This window comes from Barbus barbus, assembly GCF_936440315.1.
Source record: "Barbus barbus genome assembly, chromosome: 31".
Taxonomy (NCBI): domain Eukaryota; kingdom Metazoa; phylum Chordata; class Actinopteri; order Cypriniformes; family Cyprinidae; genus Barbus; species Barbus barbus.
Window position 1 is genome coordinate 7,483,947 of NC_136759.1, and position 17,224 is coordinate 7,501,170.

Genomic DNA, 17,224 nt, shown 5'->3' on the forward strand with positions numbered 1-17,224 from the left:
TTGCATCAAACTACTCCAATTAGTTCTTTTAGGAGTTGAAATGTTTTGTTTTTTTTGTCCTGCTCAGACTTGTATTGGACAATGTTTAAGTTACATCAGACTTCTCAGACATCAGAATTAAAAGTTTTTATTCGCCACAGTTTACTACTGAATAATGTTTAAATAAACCTTGTGTGTTGCATCAGACTGCTACATTTTGTTTGTATTTATTTTTGTCTTATATTAAGTATCCTGATATACATGTTATGTATGAACCTAAAGGCACATTAAAATGTTCACTCTATAAGGAATAATTTTATTTGTTAATAAAATAATAATAAATTATTAAAAATAATCATTTGGTATACAAATTATTACACGTGTTATATAAAGCTTGAAGTATCAGAATCGGTATCGGCCGATCACCATAACATGAAATCGGTACTCTGTATCGGCTGCAAAAATCCTGATTGGAGCATCCCTAATAATAATAAAATATAATAATATATGTATATAATTTTTTTTACACTGAAATTATGCAAATACAAAATATACAGTCAAATATATACACATGTAATAAATAATATTACTGAATAAAATATAAAATTATAAAATGTATTTTTTGGCTATACTGAACTCTTGAATGGACAAACATGAACAACAGACTCACTTGATCACTTGGAACAGTGTTCTGTAGAGCTGAGTAAAGATCTCATTGCTGTCCTCCAATTCAAAGCAGATGTTGTAGGACTTCACCCAAGCGATGTTCTAGAGAGCCAGAAAGGGAAAGACCAGGTCAGATGCTGGTTCAAAACCATTGTAAGACCTTGCTTTTCTATATTAGTTGGGTGTCAAACCTCCAGTAGATAAAAATATCGATTAAACTGGGCGCTCTTGGTGTCTTCCAACCCTTTCAGCTGTCGAGTTATGAACATGAAAATATCCTGAGTGGAAAAGAAGAGCAGAGAGTTTTAATATTTTAAGCACCTGTGAAGGCAATGCATGAGAGACAGCAGTGTTATTTTAGTATTTTCTGCTGAACAACTCGATCCGTTGCTGTCTTTTTTTCAAGGTGAAGAAAAACAGACACACAAATATCACCTTCAAAATTTCAGCACATCGGTTTTAATGCATACTAATACAATTAAATGTTTATTTCCCCAAATAAACCACAGTTTTACTTAACTGGGCCATAAAAGAGTTAGTATTGGGCTGGTCATTTGATCTTAACATGGTAGTAGTCATCATGGTGGGAATTTAAAATGTAATTATATATGCAAACATTGATGGTTCTTCACTGACATATGCAAGAACTAACACTGCATTCAAATCAAAATGCTGAGTTTTCCAACCTTAAGTTTATCAGGTGATGTGTACGGTGCCTCAGGGGCATAGATGCGAAATATATCTGCAAGACAGCAGGCCACGAGTAGTCTGACATCTTTGTCTGGGTGTTTGAGGAAAAAATCCGAGGCGAGATGCAAGGCCAAGTTCAGATAGAGTTCCTTCTCCTCCTCCGAGTCCTGGTCCATGTCCATGAAGGTTTTCACCACCATCTGATTTTGAAAAGCACCATAGAGCCGTGTGTCAACCACGCATCCAACTAACAGTGGGATGTAAGACACTCTAATGGGAAACACACTTTCACTTGGCAGTCTTACTTAAAAATAGACATAAGTGACAAAGCCACGGAGGGAGGAAACGCTATCTACAAGCTGTAAAAAACAGCTTGAAATATGAGCAGAAAAATTACAATTTCATTCTGTGTGATAAAACCTCAGCTAAGGTTTAGAGATGAACAAATCTAAACATGAAATGTTTTGCACAAAAAAAATAACCAAGGAGAAAAAATAAATAAATAACATATGGATCAATCTACAAAAATCTAGAAACAGAAAAAATTAAATATTAATTCTGGTTACTGAAAGTTTTGACATTGTTAAATAAAACAAACTCTATTATAAAATAGTTTTTGTTAACTGAAATAAAGATGAATTCAAATAAAAGAAATAAAAATATAAATGTTAGACTACAGAAATGTACAAAATTTGTTTGTTTCTAAAATTACTAAAACTAAAAGACAATCTAAATATTTTTTTATAAAAAAAATGACAACGGAACAAAAAATTTAAATTTTTACCAAAATTTAGTTCAAGTACTAAAATTACTAAAACTGAAATAAGTCTTTTTTTAAATAAACAGCAAACAAACATAAAAGTAGTACAATTTTCTGAATTTTGTTGAAATACTAAAATTACTAAAACTTAAATTTAAGCCATATTACAAAAAATTAAAAATGACAATATTACTACAAATTAATTAAAATCAAACTGAAAATATATATTAAAAGCTAATTCAAAGTAATATATTTAGATTTATACATTCATACATAAATATTAATTAACACTGGTTATTCGTTAATGGTATCAGAAAACTTGCAGTCTATATCTAACTGAAGAGTCGGACAAGCTTCAGTACTCATTATTCATTGTAAAAAAAATTCAGCACTAATAATAAGCCGTTTCCACTTGGGTGAATGACAGATTGCTCCTCACCTTCAGTCTCCGAACCATCTCCTCCTTGGAGATCTTATCGGAGATCTCCTTTACCCCCGGCGGGTAGGTGATTTTGCCATCCGTGGCTCGATTCTTGGAGTGAGCCATGCTCTCCAATCAGTGCTCGCTGCAAACGTGTAAAGACAAGAAATTCTATACTTTCAAATCAAGTTGGTGTGCACAGAGGTTTTACCGATAGGCAAACTAAAACACAGCACCCACACATAAATTACAATACCAAGCAGACTAATCTAAAGGGACAAGACAAAAATGCTAATTAAAACAACTGCATAATACGTGTTGCACATAATCATCAGCTGTAATTCATAATAATAAACAGCTAAATTAAGCCTACTGACATAATGAAGAGTAAAAATTAAGTAAGGAAAGACCCTTCTTCAACAGGAAATTAGATGCATTGAAGGGCTTGTACTTTTTTGCTTTGATTGTAACGTAAATATAAAATATATGTGCGTGTGTGTGCGCACACATAACACTATAAGTTATATACAGCATAAGTAATTATAACTTAAAAATAATGACTTACTAATAGCTCATTCCAATTAATTATTTAAAAAAATACTTCGATTTGGATTTCATCGGGTCTTTAAATACACAGTAGAAGAATAAAATAGTCAAAATGCAAATAAATGCATTACATTCCATAAAGTTATAACACCACAATTACTCAAGAAATTAATAATGCAAGGTGAGGTGAAAATATCTGTCATTTCTAAGCAGGTTCAACGCAGTCCAAGTGTTTCACAATCCCCGCAAATACCAAACACATACAGCAACTTACAACACCTCTATGCATGCAATTAGTAAACAATGCATTTCATTTCCAGCTATTTACAGACACCATTACAACGATTTTGCACAGGGGGAGAAAAAGAGAGGCTTACAGTCTGACAGCAGGTTGACTTTCTGAATTAACGTCTTTGTGCAGTACAACCAGGATAAAATACAATCACACAGCAGCTGTCATTTCATTCCTTTGACAGTGGTTTATCCCATAGAAACCGAGATAACACCCCTAAGGGGGTGTTTACAAGCTAAAATTCATTGCACATCACTACAGCTCCCCTGTTACTATCTACATCCAACGCACAACAGCACGTCCCATCTCAATATATCCCAACTAAATGCACCCATACGAAAAACGAGCGCAAACTACAGCAGTAGAATCTGAAATGTGTTTTGAATCAGATTTTAAAAGCGGTTTACGAGCAGCTAAGCTAAGCTAACAGCTAAAACACAAACACTCGTATGCATGTACACACACGAGGCATCAGGAAAGTACACGGCCCTCTTTTGCAATGAAAACGGACATGAAAACACACGTTACACGTAAAACAACAACAACTTTCATTGCAGTTTGCGTTTTGAGTAGAGAACGAGTAAATTTGGGGGGAAACACAGCGAGAGTCAAGATATCCTCGCATGGGTTAACAGAAGAATAGACAACCAACCGCCGAAAAAGGAAAAAGCACCTAACGTTACTAAAACAGACACGATATAATAATTCCCAATAATGGACTCAAATCGGCTCGGGACGATTCCACTCGCTTACGGGTTAAATTAAAAAAGACGTTTACCTTATTGGAAAAAGTGCGCGCTCCACTCGCTTCTCCTGCGATCCTCCTGTCGGCTTCAAAATGGCGCCAATTTGTCCCTATCTGCACCAGTCAGTGCTGCTCCGCTCAATACAGACCCTTCTCTTCCCTCCTCCGCTCCAGTTTATTTACTTAAAGGCATGACTCTGTATTTTGTGGTTATATTAGCGGGCTGGGTTTGGAAAAATAAATAAACTGCTATAATAGTGATGTAAATGGCTAGGGTATAAACAAGCGTTTATGTTGAGTGGCGCTAGCGGTGTAACAGTGACACCTACAGGCCATGAGGGGTATGGCAGCGGTCTCCGCCTTCATTTCCTAATAAAGGCACTGCACCAGTGTTGATAAAATATAAATATTACATGAAAAATTCTAACTTTGAAGACTTCAGAAATGTTGCCTTGGCAACTGACTGAAAAAAGTTTAAGTTAGTTAAACCTGCACAAACAAAAAAAATTGAAGAATAATTTAAATGACAAAAGTAAAATAAAAATGAAACATGAAAATATTTTAAAAAAAATAAATATATATACATACTGCACTGGGGGTCAAAAAAATAAATCTTGTAGTTTTTAAGAGTCAAGGATTCATCTTAAAAAGTATATGTTAACATTTTTACAATCATACAAGTAAAGCTGAATTCCTGAAATATATTATTCACAGAAACAATTAAGATGACTCAAAATGTCAACATCTTGCAATGAACAACAATGAATACATTCGGTTTTATTTTTGTAATTTGGCTTTTAATAATGCGCTTTTGTCTAATGTCTATTTAGTTTTAATTTATCTTTATCAATTTTAATACTTACTTTCTTTGTTATTCACGAGGCCACATTTATCATGACCCTGAGAGTGGGAACTTATATAGTAAAATAATCTAGAAATCTAATGGTTTTTAGCACTCATTATTTAAAAAAAAAAAAGGCTTTTAAAATGCTGTTTTGGGAATTGTTTTCCAACCAATTAAAATATTAAATTACGTAAAATATAGTTACAGAAAGAAACTTTTTAATAAGCCCACACTGAAAATCACCCAAGTGTAGAAATCATTTCCATTTTATCAAAACAAATCAACATTTATTTACAAAAATATTCAGCACTTCAGAAAACAGTGTCTCGTTTAGTACATGAGCCATCAACAATGTACAGCATATTCATAAAATGTAAACCCTGAGATCAGATCAGTGTCTAATAGATTTGAGCTGCCGGTCTTTTGAAAAAAATTCAAAAAGACAGAGAATGCTTAAAAAATGCTCCTGATTCAGCATGTCACTACAGATCATATTTTTTATTTAGTCTTCTATCTGGAACCTCAGCATTAATTTTATGTGTCAGACTATCTAAAAGTTGAAGGATTTATAAGACTACGATGGTCTTAATGTTCCACACTTATCAATGTGGTAATTTATGATTTATATTTTATATTACAATGGACAAATCCAGAAAAGCAAATACATTTTCATATGTGCACTTAGCATAACCACAGAAAATACCAAATAAAGTGATACTATTTAAAAAAGAAATTCTCTTTCTTTTGTCAAATGTCTTTAGTATTTTAAATAGATATGCCAATGGCCATTAAAAAAATAAAATCACCATACAGTCATTAAAAACATATTTAGCTGCATCAGTATGTATTAAAATAATTAAAATGTATATGTGTGTGTGTATACACGTACCCACTATCATTCAGAATGATAACATGACAATATTTGTATGTCAAGAACAGCTAAATGTCATCAGTTCTCTGTTAATGTCCTTTCGTTTTATGGGGAGGCAGCACAGAATTCATCACAATGGCAACATTCATCGGCCCCTCGAAACCATCCAGCATCTTTGCTATTGTTTCTCGAGGGACTCCGTGCTTGTTCCTCCTGTTGATTAAATTAATAGACAGGAAATTACCAGGACAGGCAAGCTCTATTACACTGCTATACAAAGCCAGTTGTAAATAAAACAAATAAATGAAAATAACAATGGCTCTTAAGCTGGTCTTATTCATAAGATACTTACTGATCCTAGACTATAAAACATTTTATCCACTTACTCACAACTGAAATCTCTACCTCTGTACCGTAAGCCAAAACCTGATCCAAAGTCAATAGTCTTTCTCATTCAGTGATTAATAAAAGTCACTGTGTTCCTGAGAACCAAAACTATAAACAGACTTACATTTCTAACTGGGCAGGATCATATTTCCAGCGGGTATCTGGCTCAAGAAAGTCCACTTTGTATCCGTTGTCTAAAGCCTGTGTGAAATAAAGTAAATGAATAAAAATGTGTTACTAATTAGTAAGCAGATATAGTTCATTTAGCAAATAGCTGGAGGAATCCTTGTATTATCTCTGAATGCAAACATATGGAAATGTTCTAAAGCACTGCTAATAAAACTTTCAGCCAGTGTTCAAAGCCAAGTTAAAGCCTAACTTGCGTTTTACAAAAATATTCCAATCGCAGGCATTACTAAAAGATTCCAACTCACCATTTGAACATAAGGCTTCATTTCCCAGGCTTTAACATTAGTGTTGTCGATGATAATGGGCGAGCGGCCCTCCAACATCGCCTGCTCGGCTTAAAAATTACAAAGCCATAAAGAATTAGCATCCAGATTGGTTTTAGAAAAAGAACTTCATACTCTCTCAAAACATTAAATGCTCACAATTGCAAGAGTTTCTATTGTTGAAATTGTTTGAAATCTCACAAAAAAGTCAAGAAAGTCATGGTCATATTTGACCCCAAAAGCAAAAGAAAAAATATATATATTTCATAAAGAATGAAGGATGAAAAATATGAAGGATATATTAGGCTTCTTTAGATTTTTTTTTTTGCACAATAACATTGTTTTGGTGAAAATTATGCAAATTAATATATAACACATTATACATAAATATAATTTTATGCTATTTCTCTTTTAATGTAATGCACATAAATCCTGTTTTCACAATTCAAATTTAATTATATGTGACCCTGGACTACATTTCACTGCTGGTTATACCCTGTATAATTGTGTATGTGACAAATAAAAAATCTTGAAAAAAACAGTCATATAAGGGTCAAATTTTCAAAATTGAGATTTATACATCACCTGGCAGCTGAATAAATAAGATTTGTTAGGATAGGATAACATTTGGCTGAGATACAACTATTTGAAAATCTGGAATCTGAGGGTGCAAAAAAAATTGCCTTTAAAGTTGAAGTGAAGTTTTTAGCCATGCATATTACTAATCAACAATTAAGTTGATATATTTACAGTAGGACATTTCCAAAATATCTTCATGGAACATGATCTTTACTTAATATCCTAATGATTTTTGGCATAAAAGAAAATTCAATAATTTTGACCCATACAATGTATTTTTGGCTATTGCTACAAATATACCCCAGAGACTTAAGACTGGTTTTGTGGTCCAGGGTCACATATGTATTTTATTAGTGCTGTCAAATGATTAATCGTGATTAATCGCATCCAAAATAAAAGTTTTGTTTACATGTGTATTATGTATATATAAATACACACACATGCATGTATATATTTAAGAAATATATGTTGTTTATATATTTAAATATATATATAAATTATATGAATATAAATATATACCTGGAAATGCATGGAAATTTTTCAAAATATATGCTGAACGTGTGTGTATTTATATATACATAATAAATATACACAGTATACACATGCATTATGTAAACAAAAACTTTTATTTTGGATGCGATTAATCGTTTGACAGCACTAATATTTATACATCATTGATGTGTTAGATAAATAAAATTATAAATTTTTTATTTCATTCATGTTTTACTGTAATATAGTGAAGATGGCTGCATTAAAGCAATATGAATCAAGTGAATCACCACTGAAAATAATTACAAAAATAAAGGGTTCATTCTAAAATAGGGTTCATTTAATTTTTATAATGTATCAAAACATAACTTATTTATTCTGGGCTGAAATATGACCTGGAGTCACCAAACTAATTGTAAATTATGTATTTGATAAATGTCCCATATCTACAAAGACGTTACCCCTCACCTCTCTTCTGGTTCCAGTCGTGAGCATCACCAAGCAGAGTGGAATCAAATTCATATCTGTTGTCTTGGAAAAAGTAGTCATCTGTGCTCAGTATTAATCCATTGGGACCAATGGACAGGAGCTCCCTGAGAGACATACAGTCAAATATTAGAACATCTCTATTTCTCTGCTAATCCTAAACTAATCAAAACATGCTGTTGGGACAATGTTAGTACAACGTAACCGATCAGTACAAGTCTTGCTTGTAATATGTCTTTATTTAATCAAACATTTGATCACTGGTTTGGTGCAAAAACATCAATAAGGTCATTTCTCTACATATTTAATTTTGTTCACCTGGCCAAAGTGGATTTTCCAGATCCTGGGACTCCCCTCAACAATATGAGCACCAAAGCAGAGTTATTATAATGCTGATATTGGTCTCTTTCATGATAATGCTGGTGTGCTGAAGATGTTTGATATTCCTCAGAGAATCCAGGATGCTCCTGTGACTGGAAAACCCTGTTTTGTTCATGCCACCTGTTCGAAGGTAATGGTGGTCCTTCCCATGGGCCCCTGCTGTTGTTGTTGTTGGCATGAAAACTGTGGAAGAAGTTCTCATGAGGTCTCATGTCTGGAGGAAACCTGATAGCACCTCCAGAGGTTGGGGGAGGGAAGAAGTGCACTCTTGGGCCTGGAGGAACCCATGGTGGAGGAGGATACCACGGCTCTGGATATCCTCCTCTATTAAAGTCATCCATATTACATTGTAAGCGAGGTCTCCATCTTTTTGGATCTTTTTGGTTGCGTTCTTGTGGATCTGGGTAAGGTCTGTAGGCTCTGCCGTGATCAGTTACGACAACAGGAATGTCTGTACTGTTTGGTTTATCGCTTCCGGGCTTGTTGGAAGGATGGAAGTCATGCTGTTCAACCGTTTTGGTGTCCGCATTGACGTCAACCTTATCAACTTCCTCAAGCTCTTTGTAAAATTCACAAAGCTCCTGCTCGATGGATGGCTCCGGGCGACACACAGGCCCAATAAATGAAGTACTAGTGATGGCCAGCTCTCTAATGACTCTCTCTCTCTCTGTTTGGCTTGTGTTCTTACTGGAACATGTGTTGGTAACTTCTTTCTCATTAGCGTTTGTTTGTATTTGTGTTGAAGGATCCAGTTCTCCACCATCTGGATTCACAACCTGTCGAGTCTTGAAATGACTTCCAACAGGTGATAAAGCAAATTCAGTCTGATTGTTTGTCTGGTTATTGGACGATTTAGCCACTGAGTGAGTTAGTGGTGCGTTTTCATATCGTTCCTCTACATTTCCACCATCAGGTGAAGAAGTAGATTCACTGGCATTGACATTTGGCATCTATAAACAACAATAAAACCACTTAGTAAAGCAATATTATGTCAATTCGTGGATTCATTTTTTACAAAGATGAATGGAATAGTCAGGCCAACTTTTTATTAGTCATAATTTAGTCATAAAACTGTACAGACGTTTAAATATCTCTGCTTGACAACCATCCTTTAATAAAATACGTTACTACTTACAATGTCCGAAGCAGTTTCGATAAACAATGAGGTTCAATACCTATAACTTACATTTTACGGTTAATATTTTCTCAAATCGGTCAAATCACGGTGAAAAGCTTTACCTGACGTGTGATAAAACTTGTAAGCACTATGTTTTTGTTAATCAAATGTTTTTAAGCATATTTGCTAATAGCGTAGGAAGATGTCAGCAGCCTAGAGACATAACACCACAAAACGGGAAGTAATAAAGTTCAAAATAAAAGTCTCACAATAAAATAAAATTTAATTAAAATAATTATACTTTAATGTTTTTGAAAGAAGTCTTTTATGCTTATCAAAACTGCACTTCTTTAATCGCAAATAAATTAAAAACTAATACTGTGAAATATTATTACAATCTAAAATAACTTTATATATATATATATATATATATATATATATATTTTTTTTTTTTTTTTTTTTTTTTTTTTTTTTTTTTACACACACACACACACACACACACATAATTTATTCCTGTGATGGAAAAGCTGAATTTTCAGCAGTCATTACTCCAGTCTTGAGTGCCTCATGATCATTCAGAAATAATTCTAACGTGATTATTTGCTAAAACATTTCTTGTCAACAAGGTAACAAATATAATATTAAATTAATATTTTTGTGGAAACCATGATACATTTTTTTTACAGATCAAAGGAACAGCATTTATTTGTAATAAAATGCTTTAAATTATATATGCCTTTACTCTCACTTTTGATCAAATCAATGGGCCCTTCCTAAATAAAAAATATTGTACTTGATATAAAATAATATGAATATAGCTTATGTTGTCATTTACATTTCTGTGCCTGTTTCAGTGTATTGGTAGGATATGGTCAATAAAAATAGTACGATTAAAAATTTCACTTAAACCAGAAGCGAAAACTCAGTGTGCTCCTCCAGTTTAACCACAGAATGTGTCAGTCACCGCTTAGATCCTCTTCTGTGAAGAAACATGAAGTTTGAGTCCACACAGTCGGCCATTTTTACAAGAATCACTCTGATCTAAATAACTGCACAAAAACGTAATTTGTTTTGAAGGAACACTTAACATACATACAAAATACACATAGGGGCTATGCATAAGGAAGTGGGATCTCCAGATGCTCCTGTAGTACTACTGGTAAACCACTGAACTAAACCAAAACTGCCTTTGAATGAGTGCATTTCTGTCCTTTTCAAGCTGTTTGGGCTTCATTTCTATATTTACTGTGGTGTTAATACAAACACATGATACTGAAAGATGATACAGTATATTTGTATTCCCTTTTTCATAACTTTTTAATAAACAAAGGCTTGTTTTATTAAGTTTTAATGAGTCAAACCAGCTAAAACGTTCACCTATTTACTAAACACTGAACAGGGATCCAGAAATACTGACTTATTCTCAAATTCATCTTAATTTTTGATGACCATCAAAATATTGTGTTTTCCTGTAAAATCCACAATTTCACTCTCTTTCACTACAGGGCAGGTTTGCAAGCACAAACAAATGTGGTAGTAGTGAGGTTTTGTTTTACTAAAATCCCACATAAACACTGCAGGCAGCCAAGCATCATGACTGGTGAGAGTAATTCAGAGCAGCTTTTGAGAATGTTTTCAGTCATCTCACCGCCAAAAGCATTTAGTCTAGTCATAGATACCATCAACTGGGTCAGATGCTAGGAAGAGAGAATAAAAACAAAACATGTGTCCACATATGAAGGAACTCATGGTTTCCATGTGTTTATTAGTCATGGCAGAGACTAATAATCCTTTTTGGATGGCAAATTTTGATTGTTATGATGTCTAATTTACAAGTTTTTTTATTTATTTTTCTGATAGTAAGTTCAGTTTATTTATATTTTATTAATTCCATTCCATATACATTCACTTTAATATCTTTTACATTGTTTATTCACTGTATTTATTCACCTATGTGTCAGTTTATACATATGTGACAAATTCATAATAACTCACCACAAAAATATTCATAAGAATTTTTCTGTTTATTTTTTTAACAGTAGTATTGGAGAGGTCATAACACATTTACAGTTTTCAGTTCAATCAATATATATTTCTTTGCTTCCCATTGGATGCATATACAGAATCATACAGAAATGAATTTGACCAACATATCCCAGACATGATCCCTGAATCATGGTCTATAAATACATTTTAAAAGAATGGATAATTTCTACTGATTTACCAGCTCAGTAGTGAAAAAATTATAAAAACGAATGCTAATTTTCACAGCAGTTGATAATGATTGACAGTTCATGGCACAGCCACATTATAAGCACTCAACAGTTGAGTATGGAGTTGGCCCTCATGATGCGCATGACTTTCCGAGAGCTGTAACTGTACTCAAACTGCATGTGGTCATGATAGAAGTACAAATATCCTGTTAAAAAAGAGAAAAAAATATTATTTTCATTCAAGCATTCATGCTTTGGTGAATCGGTTTATATACACTACCTGACACAATGAGAAAGTTATGCAACATTATTAATTTAAACATACCATAATGATATGCAGCAGCATCCACTTCGTCTCCTATTCCAGGAAAGTCTTTCTCAATGGATCGTGGGTATCCACTGTCCATGGTGCCTTTCTCCTCATCATAACTGGAGATCAGATGCAGCTCACATTAGCTTTTGGCATTTTATTGAGTGTTGGATTTGTGTACAGGGTTCAAAACACTCAAAATGCAATTTAATATTTGGAAGTTTTAGGGTTTTTTCTCCACAAGATTATAACATACCTCCAGTATTCTTCATCTACGAAAAGTAGAGTCTTGCCCGTGTCTCGGATGTTAACTGCTGCATCTACTTTGCGGACAGTCTTCGGGAGACCAAGTTTGTGGATGTATTTTGGATAGCCGTCAACCAGATTGTAGCCATTGAGAGCCCACATTCTGATACCTGTAATATTTTTTCAGTCATAAAAATATTTTTGTTAATTTAACTCAAAAATATATCTGTAAGTGATGTACTGTTATTTTTAACTAAAACTAAAACAACTAAAAACTGATGAGATAAAAATAAATATAAATAGCAGATTAAACGTAAACATAACTATTACAGTATTTATTAATATTTTCAATTAGCTTTTAATTTTACATTTTGTTCTAATTTTAAAATGTTAATTTTAGTTAAAGTTTTAGTAATTTTAAACATGACATATATATTTATTTTTTATTTTTTTTTTTTATTTTTTTCCCTTACAGTTTTAGTTTTAAAACTTTATTTATTTTTAGCTGTTTAGTACTTTAACGTAAAACTAAATGAAAATGAGAAATGTTACCCTGGCAACTATCTGAAATAAAATAAACTTAATTTCAAGTCAGGGTTTTAACATTAGCTAAAACTATTACATTAACATTAGACGTTCAATACCGGACACAGGGGCAGGGAAACACAGGGCTTATAAACATGGAGAAATCAACAAGGAAGAACAGAAACAGGTGCGGGGCAATTACACACAGGGCTAGGGACCAATTAACTAATGAGCAGGGAACGAGGACAGGAACAGAAAGGCCAAATATGGACACGAGAGGCGGGGGAACACGAGACACAGACTGACAATAATAGTAGAAAGATAAACATAAAATAACATGACTAATAATTTGACATTTAAATCTCAAAACTAACCACTGAATATGATGACAATATCTTTCTCTGGGTTCTCGTAGGCAGCATCTACTTGGTTTGGTAATTCAGGCCAGGTATTTTTAATGAGAGTTTGTTCAGGCTCAGGCATTTGTGGACGTAGTCTCCAGTAAAACCTGCCAACAACAAGAAACAACAAAAAAGGGAACCATATTAGGAAATAAGATAAAATAATGAGTTTAAAAATGTGCAGCCAGGAACAGTTTTATCACAACAATGAAGCATGGACTATTTTTGCACCTGTCTTTGAAAATGATTGTCTCTCCACGGAGTTCAGTGACGGCATCAAAACTCAGTTCAGGGTCACACTTGGTTGGAGCGTCTGGTTTAGGTTTGACTCTTCCGTGGTCTGGGTTTTCACCTGCAGTTAACCCAAAAGCAAAGGCTGAATCAGGACTATGAAGCCTTCTAGAATGATCTTTTGGTCAAAATGATAAATTACTCACCATAGAGAGACTGGATGCCCATAATGTCATCCTCAGACAGAGGGTAACCCCTGTCGTAGGAATACACCGGGTACATCAGTGACCCTGGGTCAGAGGAGTGAGCCATACCGAGAGCATGACCGAACTCATGGGCCGCAACCAAGTAGAGATTGAATGCTGCAAAGAACATAGAAAAGATTACTAGAAATCAAACTTTATATACACTACCTTTTTTTGAAAGAAATGAATACTTGTAATAAACAAGGACACATTAAGTTGATCAAAAATGACAGTAAGACAGTTTTTTAAATAAATGCTATTTTTACTTTAGCACCAAACCAGCATATTAGCTGACACTGAAGACTGGAGTAATGATGCTGAACATTCAGCTTTGCATCACAGGAATCAATTATATTTCAAAATGTATTAAAATAGAAAACAGTTATTTAAAATTGCAATAATACTTCACAATATTGCTGGTTTTATTGTATTTTTTATGTACTAAATGCATTTGTGAGTGAAAAGGACTTTAAGTATTTATGTATTTTTTTATACCGTGAAAGTCTTTGGTCCATGTTTCTTCCTCATCAAAGTGTGTATCTCCACCAATGCCGTTTCCAGGTGGATAAGCATGAGCAAGAAGCCCCTCAGGTCCATCAAACGGGTTGAAGTCTCCATGCTCTGTCATTTGCATTCAAAAAGAATTATGATGATTGACAGAAAGAGAACCAGAAAGAAATATCCTGCATTTTATCCCCACTTTAATGAATAATAAAAATGCTAGTACCTTTTGCTCCAAAGCTGATCATGATATCAGCATTTCCCTCATGCAGTTTCTTAAACCTCAGTGGTGTCACCTTGCTCCAGATGTTAAAAGCATTTCGAACAGCTCTGTCCACATCTGCCTTCTTCAGGTCAGGAGTGTAGTTCAGAATCCTGTAAATAAAAGCCAGATAACTATACTGTAATTTTACCATGTTCAGTTCTTTAATGTACAAACACAAACCTGAAGGTCACATTTGTGGTTTTCCATTTGAGGTCTCGGGGAAAGTGGTTATAATCAGCCACATCTGGAACTCCACAGCGAGCCATTTTCATCACCTCCAAGGTGTTGTCGTCCAACTTTCCCGTCACTTCCAACTTGAAGAACGCTTGCATCTCTCGAATCTTCTGGTGCATGAAATCAGACACTTGTCCTTTTCCCTGGAGACCAGCTGGCATGCCATAGTACCTTCGAAGATATTTCTACAAAAAAATAAATTAATAAATAAAAATACATTAAGATCATTTATAACATTTTAAAGAAAAATGTGCTTCCTACCTCAGCTAATAACAACTTGTCTTTCTCCTCAGTTGCAATAGGTTTTGCTAAAGCGTGCGCAGCAATCACCAACAATACCACAGCTGTGAGCTCCATGTTGACCGGATGATGTTCTGCTCAGTCTGACTGGGATCTTTATAGTGCTCTGTCCTGTCAAAAATTATTTGTGATTCATGTAAAAAGTACTTTGGTCAATCCGCCACTTCCTCTAAGCACACAGCCAGCAGAATGTGGTTAAAAACGGCTTTTAGGACACCTGAGTGAGCAATGATATCACTGCTGCGGCGCTACTTTTGGCTGCAAGTGATTTGTTGACTCATTTTGGTAAAGGACATGAGTAATGGCAGGTTATAAAGTCATGTTAGTACTTCTTGTTTTGATTTTAGAATTTTAGAAGCCCTAGTACATACCTCTCAGGCTTGCTCATGTGTAAAATACACAAGAAATCTGTTTTTAGGCCTAAAAGGTGGCAAAACTTGATGCCGACTCCCTTGGCTTAATTTCAAGGTGACTATTTCCAGACTTCTGGATTATGAATCATAGCCATTCATTTTTGACTAAGACCTGACATATGACTTCTAAACCTGTACAGACGTTAAGACAGAGGAAATTTAGCAGCTATAGGGTCTAAAGTATACACAGACACCAAAACGGGTGTTGTCAACACATCTTTCACTACACAATTACTAATACTGCATAATATGCACAAATACTAATACTGATTGCTGATAGTTTATCAAAATGAATTACAATATACACTGTTACTGTTAAAAAGTTTGTAAAGAAATTAGTGCTGTCTAAAGATTAATCGCATCCAAAATAAATATATGTATATGTGTGTGTACTGTGTATTTATTATGTATCTATAAACACACACCCATGTATATATTTAAGAAAAACATTTATATGTAAACATTTACATTTATAAATTAAATATATTTATATATAATTAAATTATATGAATATACATGTAAATATTTTCAAAATATGAGATGGTTTCTTAACTGAAGAGAGGTACTCAACAGAGTTGGATGATATTGGATTTACTGAGGACTTAAGGTAAACATGAGTGGTTTTTCACATGTACGCACACTGTAACCCAGTATAAACTTGGTCAACATCTTACAGTAACACTGAACTAAATTGAATAAAGCTGTCAAGCTCTCCGTCTTTTCATGTGCTCTGCGTCTCTTTCTACCTGAGATTTAGCTCTGCCTCCTCTCGTGACATCGCTGCCACGCTGTAACTCTCTGATTGGTCAGAATCGTCCGGGACACAGACACAACCAGGACTTTTGTACAGCCAGCTAAACAAAATATTTCGAGCAAACAGTGGAATTGTGAATAAAGCAATAAACCCCAAGAAGCCGTGGTTTACAGTGAATTTATAACAGCTAAAGGGCGTTTTCTTTTCTTTTTTTACCTCGAAATATCATTTTTAAATCCATTCTGATGGTTCATTGACTTCTAATAAGGTGAATGGCTTCTTTTTCTTTCCCCTGTAATACCTCTGTTCTGGATGTTAGAGGGAATATTACACCAAAATCAGGTTATTTCAGTGTAGACCATAAAGATTCAAATTCTGTTTGCTAATCTTTCTTTCTTTTCTTACAAAGAAGCAATCAGAGACTTGTACAATAAAAACAACGAGTAAAGAAAGAAAAAAAGGTTGCACCAGAGGATGATAGATGTAATTAAAGCCTATAACCTGGGGCCAGAATCTACAGGCTATAACAACATGAAGATGTAATGAACTCCTAGATGTTTTCAGCTGATGAGCAGTCAAATCCATCATGGCCTTCAGTGGAAAAAGAAAAAAACCTGACTTTGAGGTCTATATTAATCTATCCTCTCAATCCTTATTCTTATGATAAAATGCTAAGAATGCATTATGATACTCTCAATCTCTAAATGACATGTTGTCTATGATGCAATGCAATACATTTTTCAAAATTAACAATGATGGCATCCTACATCTTAGAATTGCTGAAAAAGGAGTTTGAGCTATAACAGAACTATATATGCAAACATGCTGAATGAGTGTGAATCATGGCAAAATGAGACCAAGGGGAACTTCCCAGGTTGAAA

General features: G+C 34.0%; 3 protein-coding genes across 6 annotated transcripts in view; all 3 read right to left on the minus strand.

Moving 5' to 3' along the window:
• The window catches only part of LOC306851509 (sister chromatid cohesion protein PDS5 homolog B-like), a 40,128-nt gene extending 35,715 nt beyond the window's left edge, over positions 1 to 4,413 (minus strand). The window contains exons 1-5 of one of the 2 annotated variants that reach the window (XM_079387792.1): positions 4,133 to 4,413; positions 2,535 to 2,661; positions 1,332 to 1,535; positions 837 to 923; positions 650 to 747 (exon numbers count right to left, since the gene is read on the minus strand). In XM_079387792.1, the coding sequence (XP_079243918.1) occupies positions 650 to 747; positions 837 to 923; positions 1,332 to 1,535; positions 2,535 to 2,642 (497 nt within the window). In that variant the 5' untranslated portion in view covers positions 2,643 to 2,661; positions 4,133 to 4,413. The remainder of the gene's footprint in view (positions 1 to 649; positions 748 to 836; positions 924 to 1,331; positions 1,536 to 2,534; positions 2,662 to 4,132) is intronic. The other variant, XM_079387791.1, reaches the window with a different exon arrangement.
• A 733-nt stretch (positions 4,414 to 5,146) lies between these two features.
• LOC306850966 (uncharacterized protein) lies at positions 5,147 to 9,948 on the minus strand. Of its 3 annotated transcripts, none has more exons than XM_079386948.1 (6): positions 9,828 to 9,948; positions 8,526 to 9,538; positions 8,190 to 8,314; positions 6,636 to 6,724; positions 6,326 to 6,402; positions 5,147 to 6,027 (listed from the first exon to the last, which is right to left on the minus strand). In XM_079386948.1, exons 2-6 carry the CDS (start codon positions 9,536 to 9,538, stop codon positions 5,904 to 5,906), a joined length of 1,428 nt encoding a protein of 475 aa, XP_079243074.1. In that variant the 5' UTR covers positions 9,828 to 9,948; the 3' UTR covers positions 5,147 to 5,903. The 3 variants fall into 3 exon arrangements, with proteins under 3 accessions (XP_079243074.1, XP_079243075.1, XP_079243076.1); XM_079386949.1 differs by having other exon boundaries at positions 5,153 to 6,027; positions 9,724 to 9,945; XM_079386950.1 differs by having other exon boundaries at positions 5,153 to 6,027; positions 9,775 to 9,944.
• A 1,764-nt stretch (positions 9,949 to 11,712) lies between these two features.
• On the minus strand, positions 11,713 to 15,268 carry LOC306851872 (collagenase 3-like). Its single transcript, XM_079388359.1, has 10 exons — positions 15,138 to 15,268; positions 14,823 to 15,061; positions 14,604 to 14,752; positions 14,372 to 14,497; positions 13,838 to 13,993; positions 13,632 to 13,752; positions 13,374 to 13,507; positions 12,485 to 12,644; positions 12,244 to 12,347; positions 11,713 to 12,124 (listed from the first exon to the last, which is right to left on the minus strand). The coding sequence occupies exons 1-10, from the start codon at positions 15,231 to 15,233 to the stop codon at positions 12,024 to 12,026; spliced, it is 1,386 nt and encodes a 461-aa protein (XP_079244485.1). The 5' UTR covers positions 15,234 to 15,268; the 3' UTR covers positions 11,713 to 12,023.
• Positions 15,269 to 17,224: the final 1,956 nt, after the last annotated feature.